Source organism: Stegostoma tigrinum, chromosome 12, assembly GCF_030684315.1.
Source record: "Stegostoma tigrinum isolate sSteTig4 chromosome 12, sSteTig4.hap1, whole genome shotgun sequence".
Classification (NCBI taxonomy): Eukaryota; Metazoa; Chordata; class Chondrichthyes; order Orectolobiformes; family Stegostomatidae; genus Stegostoma; species Stegostoma tigrinum.
Window position 1 is genome coordinate 80,625,156 of NC_081365.1, and position 19,473 is coordinate 80,644,628.

The 19,473-nt window shown below is 43.4% G+C and overlaps 1 protein-coding gene across 1 annotated transcript in view; it reads left to right on the plus strand.

The window, feature by feature from the left end:
- Positions 1–19,473, plus strand: part of tnfsf11 (TNF superfamily member 11) — a 118,466-nt gene that overhangs the window by 81,746 nt on the left and 17,247 nt on the right. Inside the window, exon 2 of the mRNA XM_048541192.2 lies at positions 5,930–6,082. Coding sequence (XP_048397149.1) covers positions 5,930–6,082 — 153 coding nt within the window. The remainder of the gene's footprint in view (positions 1–5,929; positions 6,083–19,473) is intronic.

Genomic DNA, 19,473 nt, shown 5'->3' on the forward strand with positions numbered 1-19,473 from the left:
AGGATAAGACCATTGAGGATCAGAGGAGAGACTCACTGGGTATCGGCAGGAGATACTGTGGACTGGGGAGAGAGATTCAAAGGGGATCTGAGTAGATAGGCTTGTTGAGATCCGTGTTGGGGAGTCTTGCAAGGGATCAGATGAGAAATGCTCACTGGAGATCACAGATTAAAGGGAGAGGCTATTGGGGATCAGGAAGAGTGACTCGCTGGGGATCTAGTCACTGGAATCTGTCTTCGCTATATACCTGCATTCCTATTGGAAAATCTGATTCGCTTAACATTGTTTCACTTGAAGTGGAGCTGCTAAGAATATACCTCAAGTGTTATGTGGGCAATAACTATAGTCTACAGCCTGAGAATGTAGTAGAGGTTAGAGGGCATTTCCCCTCAGTGTTATAGATTGGTGCAGCTTTCCAGTGATTTAATAACACTGATATTTGTGATCAGAAATACACAGAACATCCAGCAAAGGCAGAAGGTGAGTCAGAACAAGCTGGGACTTTGAGCTTCCACTGAGCATAGAATATGTCATCGCTCACTGTAAATGATACATGATGCTACCTCGATGCTTGCGCGTCCTGAAGCTGCTTGGCGTGGAAGCAAAACAGTGATGTATTTGTGCTGTATCTGTCCTGATCCAGTCTGTTACAGGGGCAGCGTCTGGTAAACTGAATCCAGTGTTGTGGGGGAATGGCCCCTGTGAGCCTGGTGCAAGCTCAGGTCACCAGCATCTTTGAAATGATTGTCCACATTTCAGAGCAAATCGATAAGAACGACTGAGCCTTAAAATGCCATCATTCCGGTCCAGAGTGCGGGGATACCATGGAATGCTGAAGGATGCAATGGCAGCCACCTTTTTTGGAGCTAAAGCTAGGATGGAACCGTCCAATCACAGAGTGTTTCCAGCTCGGAAATAGACCAACTGGCTCATTGTGACAGTCCCCTCCACCCCAATCCCTGTAGTTTCTTCCCTTTCACGTAATGATTCAGTTTTCTTTTGAACCTGCCTCCCCCACACTCTCAGACAGTACCCTTCAGACCCTAACTATTTGAATGAACCTGCCTCCACTGCACTCTCAGACAGTATATTCCGTACTCTAATCCCCTGCTGCAAGAAATTGATTTTCTTTATAATCGCCTCCCCTTCTTTTGCCAATTGCTTTCAATCTATTTCCTTGCCTTCTCGCACCTGCCACCAATGAGAACATTCGCTCCTTCTCAGCTCCAACCAAACCCCTGATGATTTTAAACACCTTGAACAAATTTTCTCATCATCCTTCTCTTCTCCAAGGAAAACCATCCCAATCTCCCCAATCTATCCTCCTGGCCAAAGTTCTGCATCCCTGGAACCATTCTTCTGAGCCTTTTCTGTACTCTCCCTGGTGCCATCACAACCTTCCTAATGTTTTTGCCCAGACATCAAAGGCACTGGAGAACTTTCTTCATTGGTGGTCATCATCCAGGATTCTATAGAGTCTGAAGCAGTCCCTGTAGATTGGAGGGTGGCCAATGTCATTCCAATATTCAAAAAGGGAGGTAGAAAGAAAGCAGGGAATTATAGAACAGTGAGCCGAACATCTAACATGTAGTGGGAAAAATTCTCAAATCCATTATCAAGGTCTTGATAGCAGAGCATTTAGAAAGCAGTGGCAGGATCAGACTGAGTCAGCACAGATTTATGAAGGAGAAATCATCCTTGACAAATCCGTTGGAATTCTATGAAAATGTAACTAGTAGTGCTAACAAAGGGGAGCCAGTCGATTTGGTACATTTTGACTTTCAGAAAGTGTTTGACAAAGTCCCACATAAGAGATTAATGCGCAAGACTAAAGCACATTGGATTGGGGAAGTATATTGACATGGATAGGAAGCTGGTTTGCAGAGAGAAAACAAAGAGTAGGAATTAAGGGGTCCTTCTCAAATTGGCAGATAGTAACTTGTGGGGTGCCACAGGGATTGGTGCTGGCACCTCAGCTATTCACAATATATATTAATGATTTGGATGAGGAAACAAAATGTAACATCTCAAAGTTTGCAGATGATACCAAGTTGGGTGGGAGGATGAACTGTGACAAGGATACAGATCCTTTAGCATAATCTTGACAGGTTGGATGAGCGGGGAAAATCAATGTAGATGCAGTACAATTTTGATAAATGTGAGGTTATTCACTTAGAAGCAAAAAGAAGGTGGATTACTACCTGAATGGCTGGCTGTAAATTGGGAGAGCTGAGTGTGCGGTGGGACCTGGCCATCCTTGTGCATCAGTTGCTGAATATAAGCATACAGGTGCAGCAGGTGGTAAAGAAGGCAAATGGTATGTTGGCCTTCATTGTTTCAGGTTTTGAGTACAGGAGCAGGGGAGTGTATTTGCAGTTGTACAGGGCCTTGGTGAGACCACATCTGGAATATTGTGTGCAGTTTTGGTATCCTTTTCTGAGGAAGGATGCTCTTGCTCTTGAGGCAGTGCAGCAAAAGTTTACCAAGCTGATTCCAGGGATGGCGTGACTGATGCATGAGGAGAGATTGACTAGGTTAGGATTGTTTTTGCTGGAGTTCAGATGAATGAGGGGGATCTCATAGAGACTGATAAAATCCTAACAGGTCTTGACAGGGTAGATGTGGGGAGGATGTTCCCAATGGTGGGCGTGTCCAGGACAAGGGATTACAGTGTGAGGAATCGGGGTAGACGATTTAAGATGGGGATGAGGAGACATGTCTTCACCCAAAGAGTGGTGAGCCTGTGGAATTCATTACCACGGGAAGCAGTTGATGCCAAAACATTCAATGTCTTCCAGAGTGACTTGATATACCACTTAGGTAAATGGGATCAAAGGTCATAGGGAGAAAGAAGGATTAGGCTGCTGAGTTGGATGATCAGTCATGATCATGAAAAATGGTGGAGCAGGCTCGAAGGGCTGAATGGCCTCCTCTTGCTCCTGTCTTCTGTGTTCCTTTGTTTCTTGGTTAAAAGTGAATTCGGTGAGTGGAAACTGGCTTGGTTGACCCAGGGATGAGGGAGACCACCTTGAAGATTCTGCAGTGAGAACCAGGCATGTGTATCTCATGATCAGAGAATTGTTGGGGAATATAGCTTGGGTAACCCTCTTTGCAATCAGTATCAATTCAAGTTAAAGCAGACCACAGCCCAGCTTTTGTTTGAACAGGCTAAAGTTATTCCTCAATGTTAAGCAGGGATAAAGTTATTAATAAGAAGTTACGGAGACTAAAATTAAAACAAACCTAGATAAGGCAGAAGACTTAAAGGAAGAAAATCCCAATAAGTTTCAATGGTAAGCTTTTAAAGCCCATTGCTGAGTTCTTTTTGTTGAAGGAAAGAAGCTGATAGTTTAAGTTAAATCCAGCTGCTTCTGTGATGGCTTCTGTAGTTGAATGGTATCCTCTTGCACAGGTAGGTTCCTCAGAACAACAGATTTTAGGAGGCTGAGAGCAAGCTCCTTACTCTTCACTAATTTGACACATTCTGCCAACTTATCCGCAACAAAACATGATATGGTCTTCTCTATTTTGGTTTTCCATTGTCCTCTGCTTGGTCCGGACTCCCCTCAGAATAGTGGATGATTTCTGGTGTAAAAGAGAGACTCTTCAGATAACCATACTGTTGTACGATCTAGTTTGACATTTGACCACCGTAAGGCAGATGATTCACTATTATCCTCTTTTTAGGTTGAAATCCACAATGCATGTTTGGTTTGGTATGATAGAGAAAAGCCACTCCGTAGTCTTAATGAGAAGAATATCTTAAGCATGATGTAGATTATACAAGCATAGAAGATAGGAACAGGAGGAGGCCATTCGGCCCTTCGAGCCTGCTCCACCATTTCTTCACGGTCATGGCTGATCATCTTACTCAATAGTCTAATCCTAATTTCTCCCCATAACCTTTGATCCCATTCACCCCAGGTGCTATATCGAGCTGACTGTTGAACACATTCAATGTTTTGGCATCAACTACTTCCTGTGGTACTGAATTCCACAGGCTCAGTGCTCTTTGGGAAAAGAAATGTCTCCTTATCTCCGTCCTAAATGGTCTACCCCAAATCCTCATGCTATGACCAGAGATAATGGGAACTGCAGATGCTGGAGAATCCAAGATAACAAAGTGTGGGACTGGATGCACACAGCAGGCCAAGCAGCATCTTAGGAGCACAAAAACTGATGTTTCGGGCCTAGACCCTTACATCAGCTTTTGTGCTCCTAAGATGCTGCTTGGCCTGCTGTGTTCATCCAGTCCCACACTTTGTTACCTCATGCTATGACTCCTGGCTCTGGACACACCCACCGTCTGTATGGAATTTGCACACCTTCCCTGTGCTTGTGTTGGTTTCCTGTTACATCCCAAAGATGTGCAGATTACATGGATTAGCCATGCTAAAATACACAAAGTGTCCAAGGATGTGTAGGTTAGGTGAGTCAAACACAGGAAATGTAGGGGTGGGATAGGATAGGGTAGGGGGTTGGATTTTGGTGGGATCCTCTTCAGAGGGTTGGTGTGGACTTGTTGGGTCGAATGACCTGGTTACTCACTGGAGGAATTCTGTGAAAAGAGTGTGGTTTTCATTGGTACATGAAAGAAAGGGTAAGGTTACTAAGTGTGACAGGAGGGAATCTTTTTGAAAAATATCAGGCCTTTGATATTGGAGACAAGGTAAACTTCATCACCATTTAGTAAATTCCCAACTGAAATGTGGGAAATGAGCATGAAGTAGACAATCTGGCTGTGAACATCTAGTATCTCCGTAAGCCTTTTTTTCTAGGCCTTTCCTTGCAAACCCAATTTCAGAGTCTACCGAGAGCAACTGAGGCAAGCACACTTTTGTTTTGCAGAGTTGTCATATAAGCAACAGGTCTTGGTAAATTCTGTTGTTGTAGGAATACTGTGAATTTATTTTAGCCGTTATTTATTTCTATACTACACTGGAATTGCCACAATTGCATAACAAGTCAAAGTTATGTGAATGGCACATCCTGCACACTTGATTTCCATCATAATTTCTAATTGTGCACACTTGACAAAATATTGACCTGGATTTTTTTTGATAGCCCTAACATAGATGGGCAGTGCAAATGAGGATCCTGTGGGAACCCCAACATGGCAGACTTGAACAGAATTGCCCAGGATGTTGAATTCTCCTGTGGGCAATTTGTCTTTGCCTGGAACCCTTGGATAGTCTCCATTTAAATTGGAAAATTTGGAGGATTCAAATGAAATTTAGTAAATATTTGATTGGCAAAAGTTAGACTATTAAGTTCTAGCTCCTGAATAACTACTCAACAGATCCCACTCTTAAGCCAAGTATACTTCTCCCACACCCCTTATGACCCCAAGATCTTGAGCTGACAACGGAGCCCAGGATTCAACTCCATTTACTCCTGCTGGACCTGCCCAGACCACACCCCCTCCGCCCTCCTGGGAACTGACTCCATGCTTCCAACTGCTGAACCCTGACCAACATCCCCAACCCCCTATTGGAACCTATCCAGCCAGCACCTACTTAGGCACCCTACCCTGCCATCACTCTCAAACCTCACACTTACCTAAGTTCTTTGCTGCAAAAGTGATGGTCTGAACCTCTACATTTCAGAATACAGTCCGTGCTATTGTCAGACTAGGAGTGCAACTCTGCTTTTCTGAGATCTGAGCAGAAACTCATTTAGAAGCGCACGAGTTAATTTCTCTTGTAACATGGAGCATGAGTGGCTGTCTGTGTGAGTTTGCCAATCTCTTGAAAATCCAACCAATCCTATCCTTGAATTCACTGCAAGCAATGTTGCTATTTCTACTTGGATATTTTTCCTAGTGTGAACATCTTTTAATCTGTTCATTACTGCCTATGAAAATGAAACTTTCAATGGGCTTTGGCAGCTCCAATCCATTGCTGGTTAATGCTGTCTGCTGTATTTACAGAAAGATGTCAGTGGGACTGAGGAATTCTTACACTGTCTCAGTCGGCTCTCCAGTTTTAACAAAAGTATCCCCGGACTGTCTGACATGCGAATCCAGAAGATCTCCGACCCTTGTCTGCAGCCACTGAAAGATCTGAAGCAACATGTTAACAAGGTGAGAAGGGGAGACCGCTTGTTGCGCTGGTGCTCCCAAGTTTCGTTGTGTTGTTGGTTTAATGTTGTGAGCTTCTAACCTCAGGAACATTGACCTGCTCATTGTTTTGGTCAGGAAGAGACTGTTTCCAGCAAGCAGTTTGTGCTGTTTGTACAGTTGTACAGTCACTTGGCTGTGACTCCTTGCAGGGCACCACCCTGAAAACAGAATACTTGTGGGATCACATCCTATTCCAGGGATAGGAACATAACAGTCTGACACAACCTGTACAGTCCTGACAGAGATCTGCACTGTTGGGGATCTTGTCTTGTTGGAGGGTCCCTCCGCTCTCTCAGGTGGATATGAAAGATGTTGGAAAAGAGCAAAGAAGCCCTTGGCAGCATTTGGTTCTCCATTAAATTCACCAAAGTGGGTTACTTCCTCATTATCACAGTTCTGTTCATGGCATCGTGCTGTGCACAAATTGGCAGCTTCATTCCCTGCATTACAGCAGTGATTACACTTCCAAAGTGAGCACCACAGAATGCTTTGGGACATCCTTGGGTCATGACAGGTGCTATTTCAATGCAAACCTTTCCTTTTGGCCATAAATAGCAAGGGTAGGAGTTGACAAAGGAGTGGAGTGTAGTCATATAGTCACAGAGAAGTACAGCATGGAAACAGACCCTCGAGTCCAACTCGTCCATGCCAACCGGATATCCCAAATAAATCTCGTCCCATTTGCCAGAATTTGGCCCATATCCCTCTAAACCTTTCCCATTCATATACCATCCAGGTGCCTCTTGAATGTTATTATTGTACCAACCTCCACCAGTTCCTCTCACAGTTTGTGCCATACACACACCACCCTCTGTATGAAAAAGTTGCCCCTTAGGTCCCTTTTAAATCTTTTCCCTCTCACTTTAAACCTATGCCTCCCACCCTGGGGAAAAGATCTTGACTATTCACTCTGTCCATAAACCTCTGAGAGATCACCCTTCAGCCTCCAAAACTCCAGGGAAAGCAGCCCCAGCCTTTTCAGCCTCTCCCTATAACTCAAACCCCCTGACCCTGGCAACATCCTTGTAAAACTTTTCTGAACCCTTTCAAGTTTAACAACATCTTTCCTGTAGCAGGGAGACCAGAATAGAATTCAGTGTTCCAGTAGTGTTCTAACCAATGTCCTATAAAGTCGGAACATGATCTCCCAAGTCCTACACTCATTGAACTGAGCAATAAAGGCAAGCCTACGAAATGCCTTCTTCACTATCCTGTCTACTTGGGATAACAAGGTGTAGAGCTGGATGAGCACAGTAGGCGAAGCAGCATCAGAGGAACCTGGGACTCCACTTCTAAGGTCTCTGTTCAGCAACACTCCCCACGACCTTACCATTAAGTGTGTAAGTCCTGGCCCGATTTGCCTTACCAAAATTATTTATCTAAACTCCATCTGCCACTCCTCGGCCCATTGGCCCATCTGATCAACAGGTGAAGGCACTTGTTGGAGATGTTGGGTCTTGCTATTATTGGATGGTTGTTTTGGAAGTTTATGTGAAATGATAAAATGAAGAAGACGTAAACGGGTCTCATGAAAGACAGAATAGAAACACCTCTGTACACCTGTTGGAGCTCTAAGGTTTATGGTTCTTTGATTCTTGTTATCATCTAGATGACACCCCTGGTAACTCAGCCCTCTATTTTTGGTTCAGTCTTCCTGCTCCTGGGCACTGAGTGGGCAGCCTTGGCCATGTAGTGCTGTCTGTTCGTGGGCGCTGATCCAGTACTCCAAGATCTAGGGTTCTTCTCAACTGACTCTGAGAGAAGTGTTGTCCGGATAATAACAGTAGTGTGAAGTGGTGTACTACACTTGTATATGGCCTGTTTTCAACCAGTTAAATGCACACAGCACCTTGAGGGTAGGAGTAAGATGTTGGCGGTTGACTCAGTCAAATTGTACTGAAAAAGTCTGGGCTTGGCTAGATTCAGCTGCTTTGCTGCAGGCATTACCTTTGTGACGTTCCACCTTGTTTCAGAATCACGTGCAAGTGAATATATATTTCCAGACACCTGGCTGACAAAGATGTGCTGTGCTCTGTTTGTTACTTTTGGTATAGGGGTAAAAGCAGAAATTGCTGGAGAAAGGATCTCTGAAGCAGGGGCATAGGATTCAACATTCTAATTCTGCTTTCCGTCCATAGATGCTGCCTGACCTGCTGAGTTTCTCCAGCCATTTCTGTTTTCATTTCAGATTTTCAGCATCCGCAGTTGCTTGTTTTATCATCATCAGAGGTGTTTGTAAGTGCCTAAATCAAGAAATGGGCAGAGAAGATGGCATTTGTGGTAAAGTTATTGGACAACCAACCCAGAAGCCTAGATTATTGATCAGTGGACACAGGTTCAAATTCCACCCTGGCAGGTAGTAGAATTGAAATTCATTTAATAAGTCTGGAATTGAAAACTACTGTACATTTGTAATGGAGACCATAACAATGATCATTGATTCATGTAAAATAAACCATCTGGTTCACTAATGTCCTTTAAGAAAGGAAATCTCCCGTCCTTACCTGTGTGACCTATGTCTGACTTCAGACTCACAGCAATGTGGTTAGCTTTTATCTGTCCTCAGGAATGGCAAAGCAAACCACTCAGTTCAAGGACAGTTAGAAATAAGCAATAAATGCTGGCTGATGAATAACAACAAAATGTTTCTGCCAAGTTTGAGATGGATGTGGAAGGATCTGAGGAAGAGCAGTAAGTTGGCCAATGTCCAACTAACAGCTCTGAAAATCAACTGACTGTTCATTAGAATCATAAAATTCCTACAGTATGGAAGCAGGCCATTTGGTCCATACCAACCCTCTGGAAAGCAACCCATCCAGACCCACCTCCCCCACAACCCTTCATTTTCCATGGCTAATCCACTTAATCTGTACATCCCTAGACACGACGGGCAATTTAGCATGGCCAATCCACCTAACCTACACATCTTCGGATTGTGGGAGGAAACTGGAGCACCCAGAGGTATCTCATGTAGACACAGGGAGAGCATACACACTCTGCACAGTCACCCAAGGGTGGAATCAAATCTGAGTCCCTGGTGTTGTGAGGCAGCTGTGCTAGCCACTGCACCAAACTTACCTCGTTTGCTGTTTCAAAGATCTTTCTGCTTTCAGATTGGCAACAATGCTTGCCTACAACACAGCAGCAACTGCAAATGGAAAGAAATTTCAGGCACTCACTCACGAGTTGTTCCCCCACTGTGCCTCAGTGAGGGAAATATCACTTATTTTACTTTTAGATTAGTGGAAGGATCACCTTTTCATGTATCTGTGTCAACCCTGTTCAAGTTCTTGAATCACTACTATCTTGAGTAAGCTGGGAATGGGAGTAGGCTATTCAGCCCCTTGAGTCTGTTTTACATTCAGTGAGATCGTGGATGATCTGTGGCCAAACTCTGCATACCTGCCTTTGTTCAAAGCCGTTAAACATGCTTGTTTAACAAAAAAAATTGTCATAGTTTTAAAATTAATTTGGGGCGGCATGGTGGCTCAGTGGTTAGCACTGCAGCCTCACAGCACCAGGGACCCAGGTTCGATTCCAGCCTTGGGTAACTGTGTGTGCTGAGTTTGCACATTCTTCCCGTGTCTGCGTGGGTTTCCTCCGGGTGCTCCGGTTTCCTCCCACAGTCCAAAGATGTGCAGGCTAGGTGGATCGGCCATGCTAAATTGCCCGTAGTGTTTAGGGGTGTGAGGGTTATAGGGGGATGGGTCTGAGTGGGATGCTTCAAGGGGTGGACTTATTAGGCCAAAGGGCCTGTTTCCACACTGTAGGGAATCTAAACTAAAACTGATCCAGTATCCACTGGCATTTGTGGAAAAGAATTCCAAACCTCTACCGCGTTTTGCATGTCGAAGTGCTTCCTAACATCTCTCCCGAATGGCTTGTCCTGAATTCTCAGACTATGCCACTGGTAGAAATAGTTTATCGACCCTGTCTTTTCCTGTTGTTATCTTGAAGGCTTCAAACAGATCACCCCCTAACTTTCTAAATTCTGGAGGAAACAAACCTAACCTGTATAATCTGTCTTCATAGGATAACCCCAATGTCCAGGTATCATTCTTGCAGATCTATGTGTACTCCCTCCAAGGCCAATGGTGTGATGACCAAATCTGCTCTCAGTACTCCAATTGCGGTCTAACCAGGATTTTGTATAACTACAGCCTAATTGCTGCATCTTTATACTCCAGTTCTCTTCATACAAAGGCCAACAGTCCGTTAACTTGCTTGATTATCTCTTGCACATATCTGTGACATTCTAAAGGTCTATGCACTTGAACCCCTTTGGGATCTCCTATATTAACTTCATACCATTGAGAAAATACCCTGACCTATCCTTTTCCAGCCCAAAACGGATGACCTGACACTTGCTTACACTGAACTGTATCCACCACAGTTTTGCCCATTCGCCTTGACTGTCAGTATTTATACTTAAAGCTATCACCTGCGTTGTCTATAATTCTGCCTAACTTTGCATCATTGGCAAATTAAAATAAAAGACTTTATAGCCATTGTCCAAGTTGTTGATAAATAGTGTGAATAATTGAGGCCCTGACACAGATGCTTCGGGGACACCACTGGTCATATGCTGCCAATTTGAATACCTACTTTCTGTGCCTACACTTGACCAGTTTTCAAGCTATGCCAAGATATTTGTCCTCAATCCGTTAACAGTCTCTTCTGCAGAATTTTATTAAATGCCTTCTGCAAATCCATATATACAATATCCTTAGATAACAAAGTGTAGAGCTGGATGAACACAGCAGGCCAAGCAGCATTTCAGGAGCACAAAAGCTGACGTTTCAGGTCTAGACCCTTCATCAGAAAAGGCCTTTTCAGAGATATTGGCCTGGACACAGAGAGCTGCCTGCTCTTTTTAAGAAATGTAACCGCATCTTTTCAACTGACTGAGAGGATTAACAGGAGCTGGAGTTGGAAGGCTGGGGCCCCTGACTGGTGCACCAATGACAATAAGGTGCTCAGGTTGCATTTCAGCTTTGTTGTTTATTTGTATTTTATAAATTTTAGTTCATTCACCGAAGGAAAGAACTGATAACTCACTGAGAAAATTGCGTAACTTTTCAATAGATGGGATTTCACAAGAACCTGAGAAACAGAAGTGATACAAACTATTCGGCCGCTTGAACGAAGAGCAAAGAACAATATGGTACAGGAGTAGGCCCTTCGGCCCTCCAAGTCTGTGCTGCCACATTTTACCCTTCCATACTAAAACTGTCTTCACTTACAGGATCCATCTCCCTCCATTCACTTCCTATTCATGTATTCATTCAGGTCCTTCTTGAATGTTGTTATTGTGTCTGCTTCCACTAGTGATGCATTCCAGGCATTCACTACCCTTTGTGTGCAAAACCTGCTTTGCACATCTCTTTCAAACTTCTCCCCTCGCACCTTGGACCTGTGTCCCCTAGTAATTGACCCCTCCACCTGGGAAAATGCCTCATACTTTGCAATCTATCTGTGCCATTCACAAACTCGTAAATTTCTGTCAACTTACTGCATCCCAGTGAAAACAAACCCAGTCTATCCAACCTTTCTTCATGGCTAAAATCCTCCATACCAGGCAACATTGTGGTAAGCCTTTTCCATACCCTCTCCAAAGCATTTACATTCTTGTAGTAGTGTGGTGACCAGAACTGTAAGCAATATTCCAATGTCGCTGAGCTAAAGTTCTATAAAGCTGCAGCATAACTTGTTTTGTAGAAGAGGCGATGGCCTCATGGTATTATTGCTGAACTGTTAATCCAGAGACCCAGGTAACATTCTGGGGTCTCAGTATCAAATCCTGCCAAGGTGGATGGCGGAATTTGAATTCAATAAATATCTGGAATTAAGAGTCTAATGATGACCATGAGTCCACTGTCAATTGTTGGAAAAACCCATCTAGTTCACCAATTTCCTTTAGGTAAGGAAACTGCCATCCTTACCTGGTCTGGTCTACATGTGACTCCAGATCCACAGCAATGTGGTTGATTCTTAACTGCCCTCTGGGCAATTAGGGATGGGCAATAAATGCTATCTAGCCAGCAATGCCCTCATCCCATGAATGAATAAAGTTTATCCTTACACTTAATACCCTTCCAATGAAGGCAAACATGCCATAAGCCTTCTTTACTTCTTGTCTACCTGCACTGCCACCTTTGTGATCTGTGGACCTGCACACCCAGATTTCTCTGCATTTTGAAACTCCTAAAGGTTCTGCTGTTAACTGTAGAAGTTCCACCTATACTTGACCTTACAAAATACATCAGCTCACATTTGACAGGATTAAACTCCATCTGCCATTTTCTGCCCATGCCTCCAGTTGAACTATATCCTACTGTAATCTCTGACAATCCTCCTCACTATCTGCAACACCATCAATCATTGTATTGTCCACTAACTTACTAATTAGACCGGCTATGTTTTCCTCCAGATCATTTATATAGATAATGAACAGCAGAGGTCCCAGCACTGATTCCATTCGAACACCACGAGTCACAAACCTCCATTCCAAAAAGCATCCTTCCACCACTACCCTCTGCCTCCTATGACTGAGCCAGTACTGTATCCATCTTGCCACCTCACCTCTGATACCATGTGACTTCACCTTTTGTACCAGTCTGCCATGAGGGACCTTGTCAAAGGCTTTTCTATAGCCCGTGTAGACAACATCAACTACTTTTCCCTCATCAATCATTCTCATCATCTCCTCAAAAAACTTGATTGAGTTAGCGAGGCAAGACCTCCCCTGTACAAAACCAGGCTGTCACTAAAAAGTCCATTTGCTTCTAAATATGTATAGATCTTGTTCCAGAGAATCTTTTCCAATAATTTCCCTATCATTGAAGTGAGACTCATAGGCCTGTAATTTCCAGGATTATCCCTGTTATCCTTTTTATACAGTGAGACAACACTGGCTATCCTCCAGTCCTCTGGGACCTCACCTGTGGCCAGTGAGATACAAAGATGTCTGTCAATGCACCAGCAATTTGTTCTCTTGCCTCCCTCAATACTCTGGGATAGATCCCATCAGGACCCAGGGACATAATAGTTCTTAAGATGCACAGCACCTCTTTGTTTTCAATTGCAATTTGGCATGGAAACTCGAAACTCCCTGAGATCATCCTCCATCATTCCTTTTCTTTGTTGAATACCAACACAAAGTATTTGTTCAGGACCTCACTTACCTCTTCTGGCTCCACAAATAGATTCCCTCCTTTGCCCTTGAGTGGGCCAACACTTTCTCTGGCTACTGGTCGCGCTATTCAATGCAATCACTGCTGAGCTTCTACTTTGGGCCCCCTTTCCCACCCACTCTCTTAGGCACCAAAAAAATGCATCACATGATTTCTTCATTTGCACAGCTTTATAAGATGCTTATCCAAGCATATTGCGGGTGTCAGTGTAGAGGTTTGCGATACCCAAAATCAGTGGGTTTGTTTCTGAGCAGAGATCAGCACAGAGACAGAGTGGACTACAACCTACCTCAGTGACCTGGCTTAGCTGCCCTGCATTCTGATTTCTGTGCCATACAATTGTTTTGGGTCCTGAATTAAGTTTAATGTGTTTTGCACATTAGGGTGTTTAAAACATTTATTTCAGTTTCTGGACCGGTTTTTTTTTGGCATGAGTTCACACTGGGTTGTTAAACATGTTTTAATGATTGTGAGTCAGGGAAGAGAGCTGAGTGTATTGGCTGTTTCTCTGCAAAGGGATAAATGTCAAATCTACAAAACTGAGGCTGGTTGTCAACCACTGCCATTTGTCAGTGTAGTTTCATTGCAATGATCCCCTTTGTCCTACTTTGGATTTCAAAAGTTGGGAGTGTAATCAATTCTTAAGTGTTGAATGTTCCCAATAAAGCTCTGTTTCACTGCACTGTGAGCAGGCTGTGGCTCGTAGATCACCTCCGAACATCTGTCTCGATGTACAATCTCTACCCGTGAAACTTGGTCCAGATGAAGGCTAGTAAATTGGAACAAAACAGAGTTTGCTGGAAAAGCTCAGCAGGTCTGGTAGCATCTGTGAAGAAAAACCTGAGTTAACGTTTCAGGTCCAGTGACCCTTCCTCCAGAACTCTGATTTGCTGCCAAACCTGCTGAGCATTTCCAGCAACTTCTATTTTTGTTCCTGATTTACAGCATCACAGTTCTTTTGGTTTTTACTTTAAATGTCACCGTTATTATGTAATTTTCTTATAATGCTACATTGCATGAGAATGAAACTATTGTGTTACATCAGAACCGACTGTATTGCATGCAATTCTAGTCTCCCTGCTATAGGAAGGATGTGGTGAAACTCAAAAGGGTTCAGAAAAGATTTATGTCAATGTTGCCAGGGTTGGAGGGTCTGAGCCATAGGGACAGGCTGAATAGACAGGGCTATTCTCCCTGGAATGTCAGAGTCTGGGGGTGACCTTGTAGAAATTTATAAAATCATGAGGGGCATGGATAGGGTAAATTGACAAGGTCTTTTCCCCAGGGTGGGCAAGTCTGAAACTAAAAGGGCATAGGTTTAAGGTGAGAGGGGAAAAAATTAAAAGGAACCTGAGGGGCAAGTTTTCATGCATGCATGGAATGTGCTGCCAGAGGAAGTGGTGGAGGCTGGTACAATTACAACATTTAAAAGGAATCTGGATGGGTACACAGAGGGAGGGTTTAGAGGGATACGGGCCCAATGTTGGCAAATGGGCCTAGATTTCTTCAGGATATCTGCTCAGCATGGACGAGTTGGACAGGAGTGTCTGTTTTGTGCTGTATATCTCTAGGACTGTAGTGTGGTGTGGCTTGAGATATTGAAGTGCACTGGGAACTGGTACTGACTCAACCCTATTTGTCTACACTAGTGATTAAACCAGAGGAGTGGATCACCACATGTTTGTTAAATTTTTGTGATGAAAAAGCATAACAGACTGATGTACTGGAGGCCGTTAACAGACGAGCCTTTCTTCTCTTCATATATTAGAACATAGAACATAGAACAGTACAGCACAGAACAGGCCCTTCAGCCCACGATGTTGTGCCGACCATTGATCCTCATGTATGCACCTCAAATTTCTGTGACCATATGCATGTCCAGCAGTCTCTTAAATGACCCCAATGACCTTGCTTCCACAACTGCTGCTGGCAACGCATTCCATGCTCTCTCAACTCTCTATGTAAAGAACCCGCCTCTGACATCCCCTCTATACTTTCCTCCAACCAGCTTAAAACTATGACCCCTCGTGTTAGCCATTTCTGCCCTGGGAAAGAGTCTCTGGCTATCAACTCTATCTATGCCTCTCATTATCTTGTATGCCTCAATTAGGTCCCCTCTCCTCCTTTTCTCCAATGAAAAGAGACCAAGCTCAGTCAACCTCTCTTCATAAGATAAGCCCTCCAGCCAGGCAGCATCCTGGTAAACCTCCTCTGAACCCTCTCCAAAGCATCCACATCTTTCCTATAATAGGGCGACCAGAACTGGATGCAGTATTCCAAGTGCGGTCTCACCAAAGTTTTACAGAGCTGCAACAAGATCTCACGACTCTTAAATTCAATCCCTCTGTTAATGAAAGCCAAAACACCATATGTTTTCTTAATAACCCTGTCCACTTGAGTGGCCATTTTAAGGGATCTATGTATCTTCATACCAAGATCCCTCTGTTCCTCCACACTGCCAAGAATCCTATCCTTATTTGTGAGTTGAGGGTGCCCATTCCTAGCTGTCCTTGAGAAAGTGATGGTAAGCTGCCTCTTTGAACTACTGCAGTCCATTTGGTGCATGTAGACCCCAATACTCTTAAAGAGGGAGTGCCAGGATTTTGACCTCGTGATGCTGAAGGAATGGTGATGTATTTCCAAGTTAGCATAGAGGGAGTTTGCAGGTGTATTGTTCCCCTGTTTCCACTGCCCTTGACTTTCAGGGTGGAAATAGTCATGGATTTGGAAGGTGCTGTCAAAGGAATTTGGAGATATCTGCCTTTATTAGACAAGGCGTAGAACTGAAGAGAAGGGAGGTTATGCTAGGGCTGTATGGTTCAGTCATGTAGGTTATTATGTGCAGGTGATTATAAAAGGGATGTGATAGCATCACATCCACATTATAGTAGGGATGTGGGTGTCGAGATTTACCAGATTGTTGTCTGGGCTATAGAGTTTTTATTATGCATAGAAATTGGCCAGACTGGTGTTTTTTTCCGAAGAACAGAGGAGATTGAGAGGAGGCATGATTGAGATGTATAAAATTGTGAAGGGCACAGATAGGGTAGACAGGAAAAAACTTTTCCCATTGGTGGTAGAATCAATTTCTGGAGCATAGACTTAAGGCAAGCAGCAAAAGGTTTGGGGGAGATGTGAGGTAAAACTTTCTGACTTGCATGGATGTGATGGGCTGAAGGCCCTTTATCTGTGCTGTTGATCTCTATGACTCTTTAGCATTCAATTTTACTTTAAGAGAAAGAAGGGAAATAGTTAATCATACAAATTAAATTCGTTTATATAGATGAGGAACATTGAATGATTACTGGAACACATTTTTCACTTCATATAATGAGACACTTACTGGCACGAGCAGAGTAGAGTCATGTGTAATGCTTCACCTGTAATGCTTCACTCTGTAAAGGAATCTATCCCAAGCACTCACCGTCTTTGAATTTGATCAGCTGGTAACATGCTGCACTATTACATTGGTGCGCACATAGTACAGCTCCCTCTGAATAATTATATATTCAGTAATAGGAATATGTTAACATTCTTGATTACAAATATTCTGTGCTGAAATGAGAATCGTTTTTACCAAGTGGCTGCACATACCCAGCAGCCTACTGAGTAACCATGCCTTGCAATGCATGAACACTAAGTCCCCACATCAAAACCTAAATGATACAAGTAAAGGAAGTAAAGTCACATTAAATAAAAAAAGCTGTGCAAACTATTGGAGAAGAAAGTGATTCTGAAAGTAGCACAGTGGCAAATGAATGCTTTTGTACTTAGTTGTAATAGGATCACACTTCAGGGAGACGTTGTAAAGTAATTCAATGTGGTTTCCACTGCTTTGGTTGAGCATTTAGACTCCCCCAACCAAGTGTGATTGATTGCACCTAATTTACGTGTAGTCTGAGTAGAGGTTGCTATTCTTGGCTTTGACCATCAACAGTTTGGCCTTGGCATATTCCAGTAAATGTAGGTTTGCAGTTGTGGTTTGTCGGTATTTTCAGCTACATAATCAAAGAGGGTGTGTTGACCTTCTTTAGCACATTGTTTCACATACACTCTGACAGGTAAATAATTCAAATTCAGGGATGTATTCATACAGGTTTTATCACAAGTTCTCACCTCCAAACCCCTTGCAATGTAACCCCCACACCATCATCCTCAGCCATTCCCAATAATAGCCGCTCAATGTATCTACCTTTACAAGCATCAACTTCCCATAACAGACCGAAAGAGGTAGACTCTGGGTGTAATTCCAATTTGAGTAGGATGTTAAAATTGTATAAAATTTCAGTCTGTCTGCAAGCCACTTCTGTTTAGTGTGGATGGGATGGGAGCAGGTCCCAGGAGAGTGATGACTAATGATGCTGATCACCAGGGTCCAATACCGTCAGTAGATTCTGTCTCAGGCAGCAGCGCCCCTGCAGTCAATAAGAGAACGGACTTCCCCATATATGAGATGGATAGAAAATGTGAGGGGCTGCTGCCCTGGTCAGAGATTCTGTCTTTCGTACTTCTTGAATCTGGGGCAGCACGGTGGTTTTGTGGTTAGCAGTGCTGCTCACAGAGTCAGGGATCTGGGTTTGATCCCAGCCTCAGGTGACTGTCTGTGTGGAGTTTGCACATTCTCCATGTGTCTGAGCAGGTTTCCTCTGGGTGCTTCAGTTCCCTTCCACAGTCCAAAGATGTGTAGGTTAGGGGAATTGGCCATTCTAAATTACCCACAGTGCCTAGAGACGTGCAGGTTAGGTGGGTTAGCCATGGGAAATACAGGGTTGGGTGGGTGGGGGCAGGCAGTGCTGGTTGTGGTTCAGATAGTGTTTGGAGATAGGTTGGGATTTGATGGGCTGAATGGCCTGCTTCCACACTTGTAGGGATCCTAAGTGTGAAGGAGAAAGCTGCAAAGGAAGACAGCAGTTTTTAAAATGTCAACGATGGAAAGCTGAAATAACCAGGAGCCAGGAAAAATTTGAAATCACTGAAGGAATAAATTCCTTGAAAATAAATGTGGAATTGCTATCTAAGCCTGCATGAGATCACACCTCCTAGGTACTCAGGAGGTGTGATCTCATGCAGCCTTAAGCTAGAAATTCAACATTCATTTTCAAGGAATTTATTCCTTCAGTGATTTCAAATTTTTCCTGACTCCTAGTTAGTTCAGCTTTCCATTGTTGACATCTTTAAAACTATTCTCTTCTTTTACAGCCTTCTCCTTCACCTGGTGTGTTGCAGACACTATCAGTTGGTAAATTTAAATCTGCTATTGACACTTGATGACGAAGGAAATAAGGTTGTAACTTCCTGGATAATGAATTCCAGCTATGTATATGTGGAAACACATTAGCTGTTGCCTGACCAATTTTTAGATATGCTCAGGGTGTTGGCTTTGTTTGTGTAAAGGCCCCTGTTGGTTGCTTTGAAGAGAAAACTTCTGTTGCCAATCTACACTTCTTGTCTTGTGCCAATGTAAACAAATATCTTGGAAATTAATGCTTCATCTGTGTGTGGTGGCTTTAGGTTTAATGGAGTGTTGAGAATTAAGGATAACAATGAATTCTTCTAATTCTGCTCCTGTGTAAGTCTACATGCCCTGCCTGTCAACTCAAATATAGTAGGCATTGTCACAACATGACTACATCACCTAACAATTGCATAGTCAGAATGAAAAAGGTGCTCCTTAAATCTAAAAAGTACCAGTTGAAAGTTGACAGTATCCTTAAGAAAATCTGAAGCAACCTCAAAAAGTAAGGATTTTGGCATTGGACCTGGCTGAATGAAACAGAACTGGCAGCGCAATGTAATGACCAAGTTATGTCTAAGTCTGACAGAGTACATCTGTTCTGAAACTTGAGCTTTGGCTTGCCTTTCTGAAAGGACTCATTGAGAACAAAAGCAGAGAGGAACCTATATAACCCTGATGTACCATACTATGACTGTGGTTTTGGATTCTAGGCAACAGAATGCTTTGGCAATGAGGAAGAGGGTTAAAGAGAAGATGAGGTGATCTTAAGACAGATTCACATTGGTGTTCAAGTTGAAAATTAGTCAAATATTTGGAGGAAAGCTCAAAGAGTTGGTGGACAGTGATAGCACCAACTAGATTTCTCTTTGGAAGACCTGATACAGACTTGATAGCTTCCTCTTTTGCTGCACAATTCTCCTCTT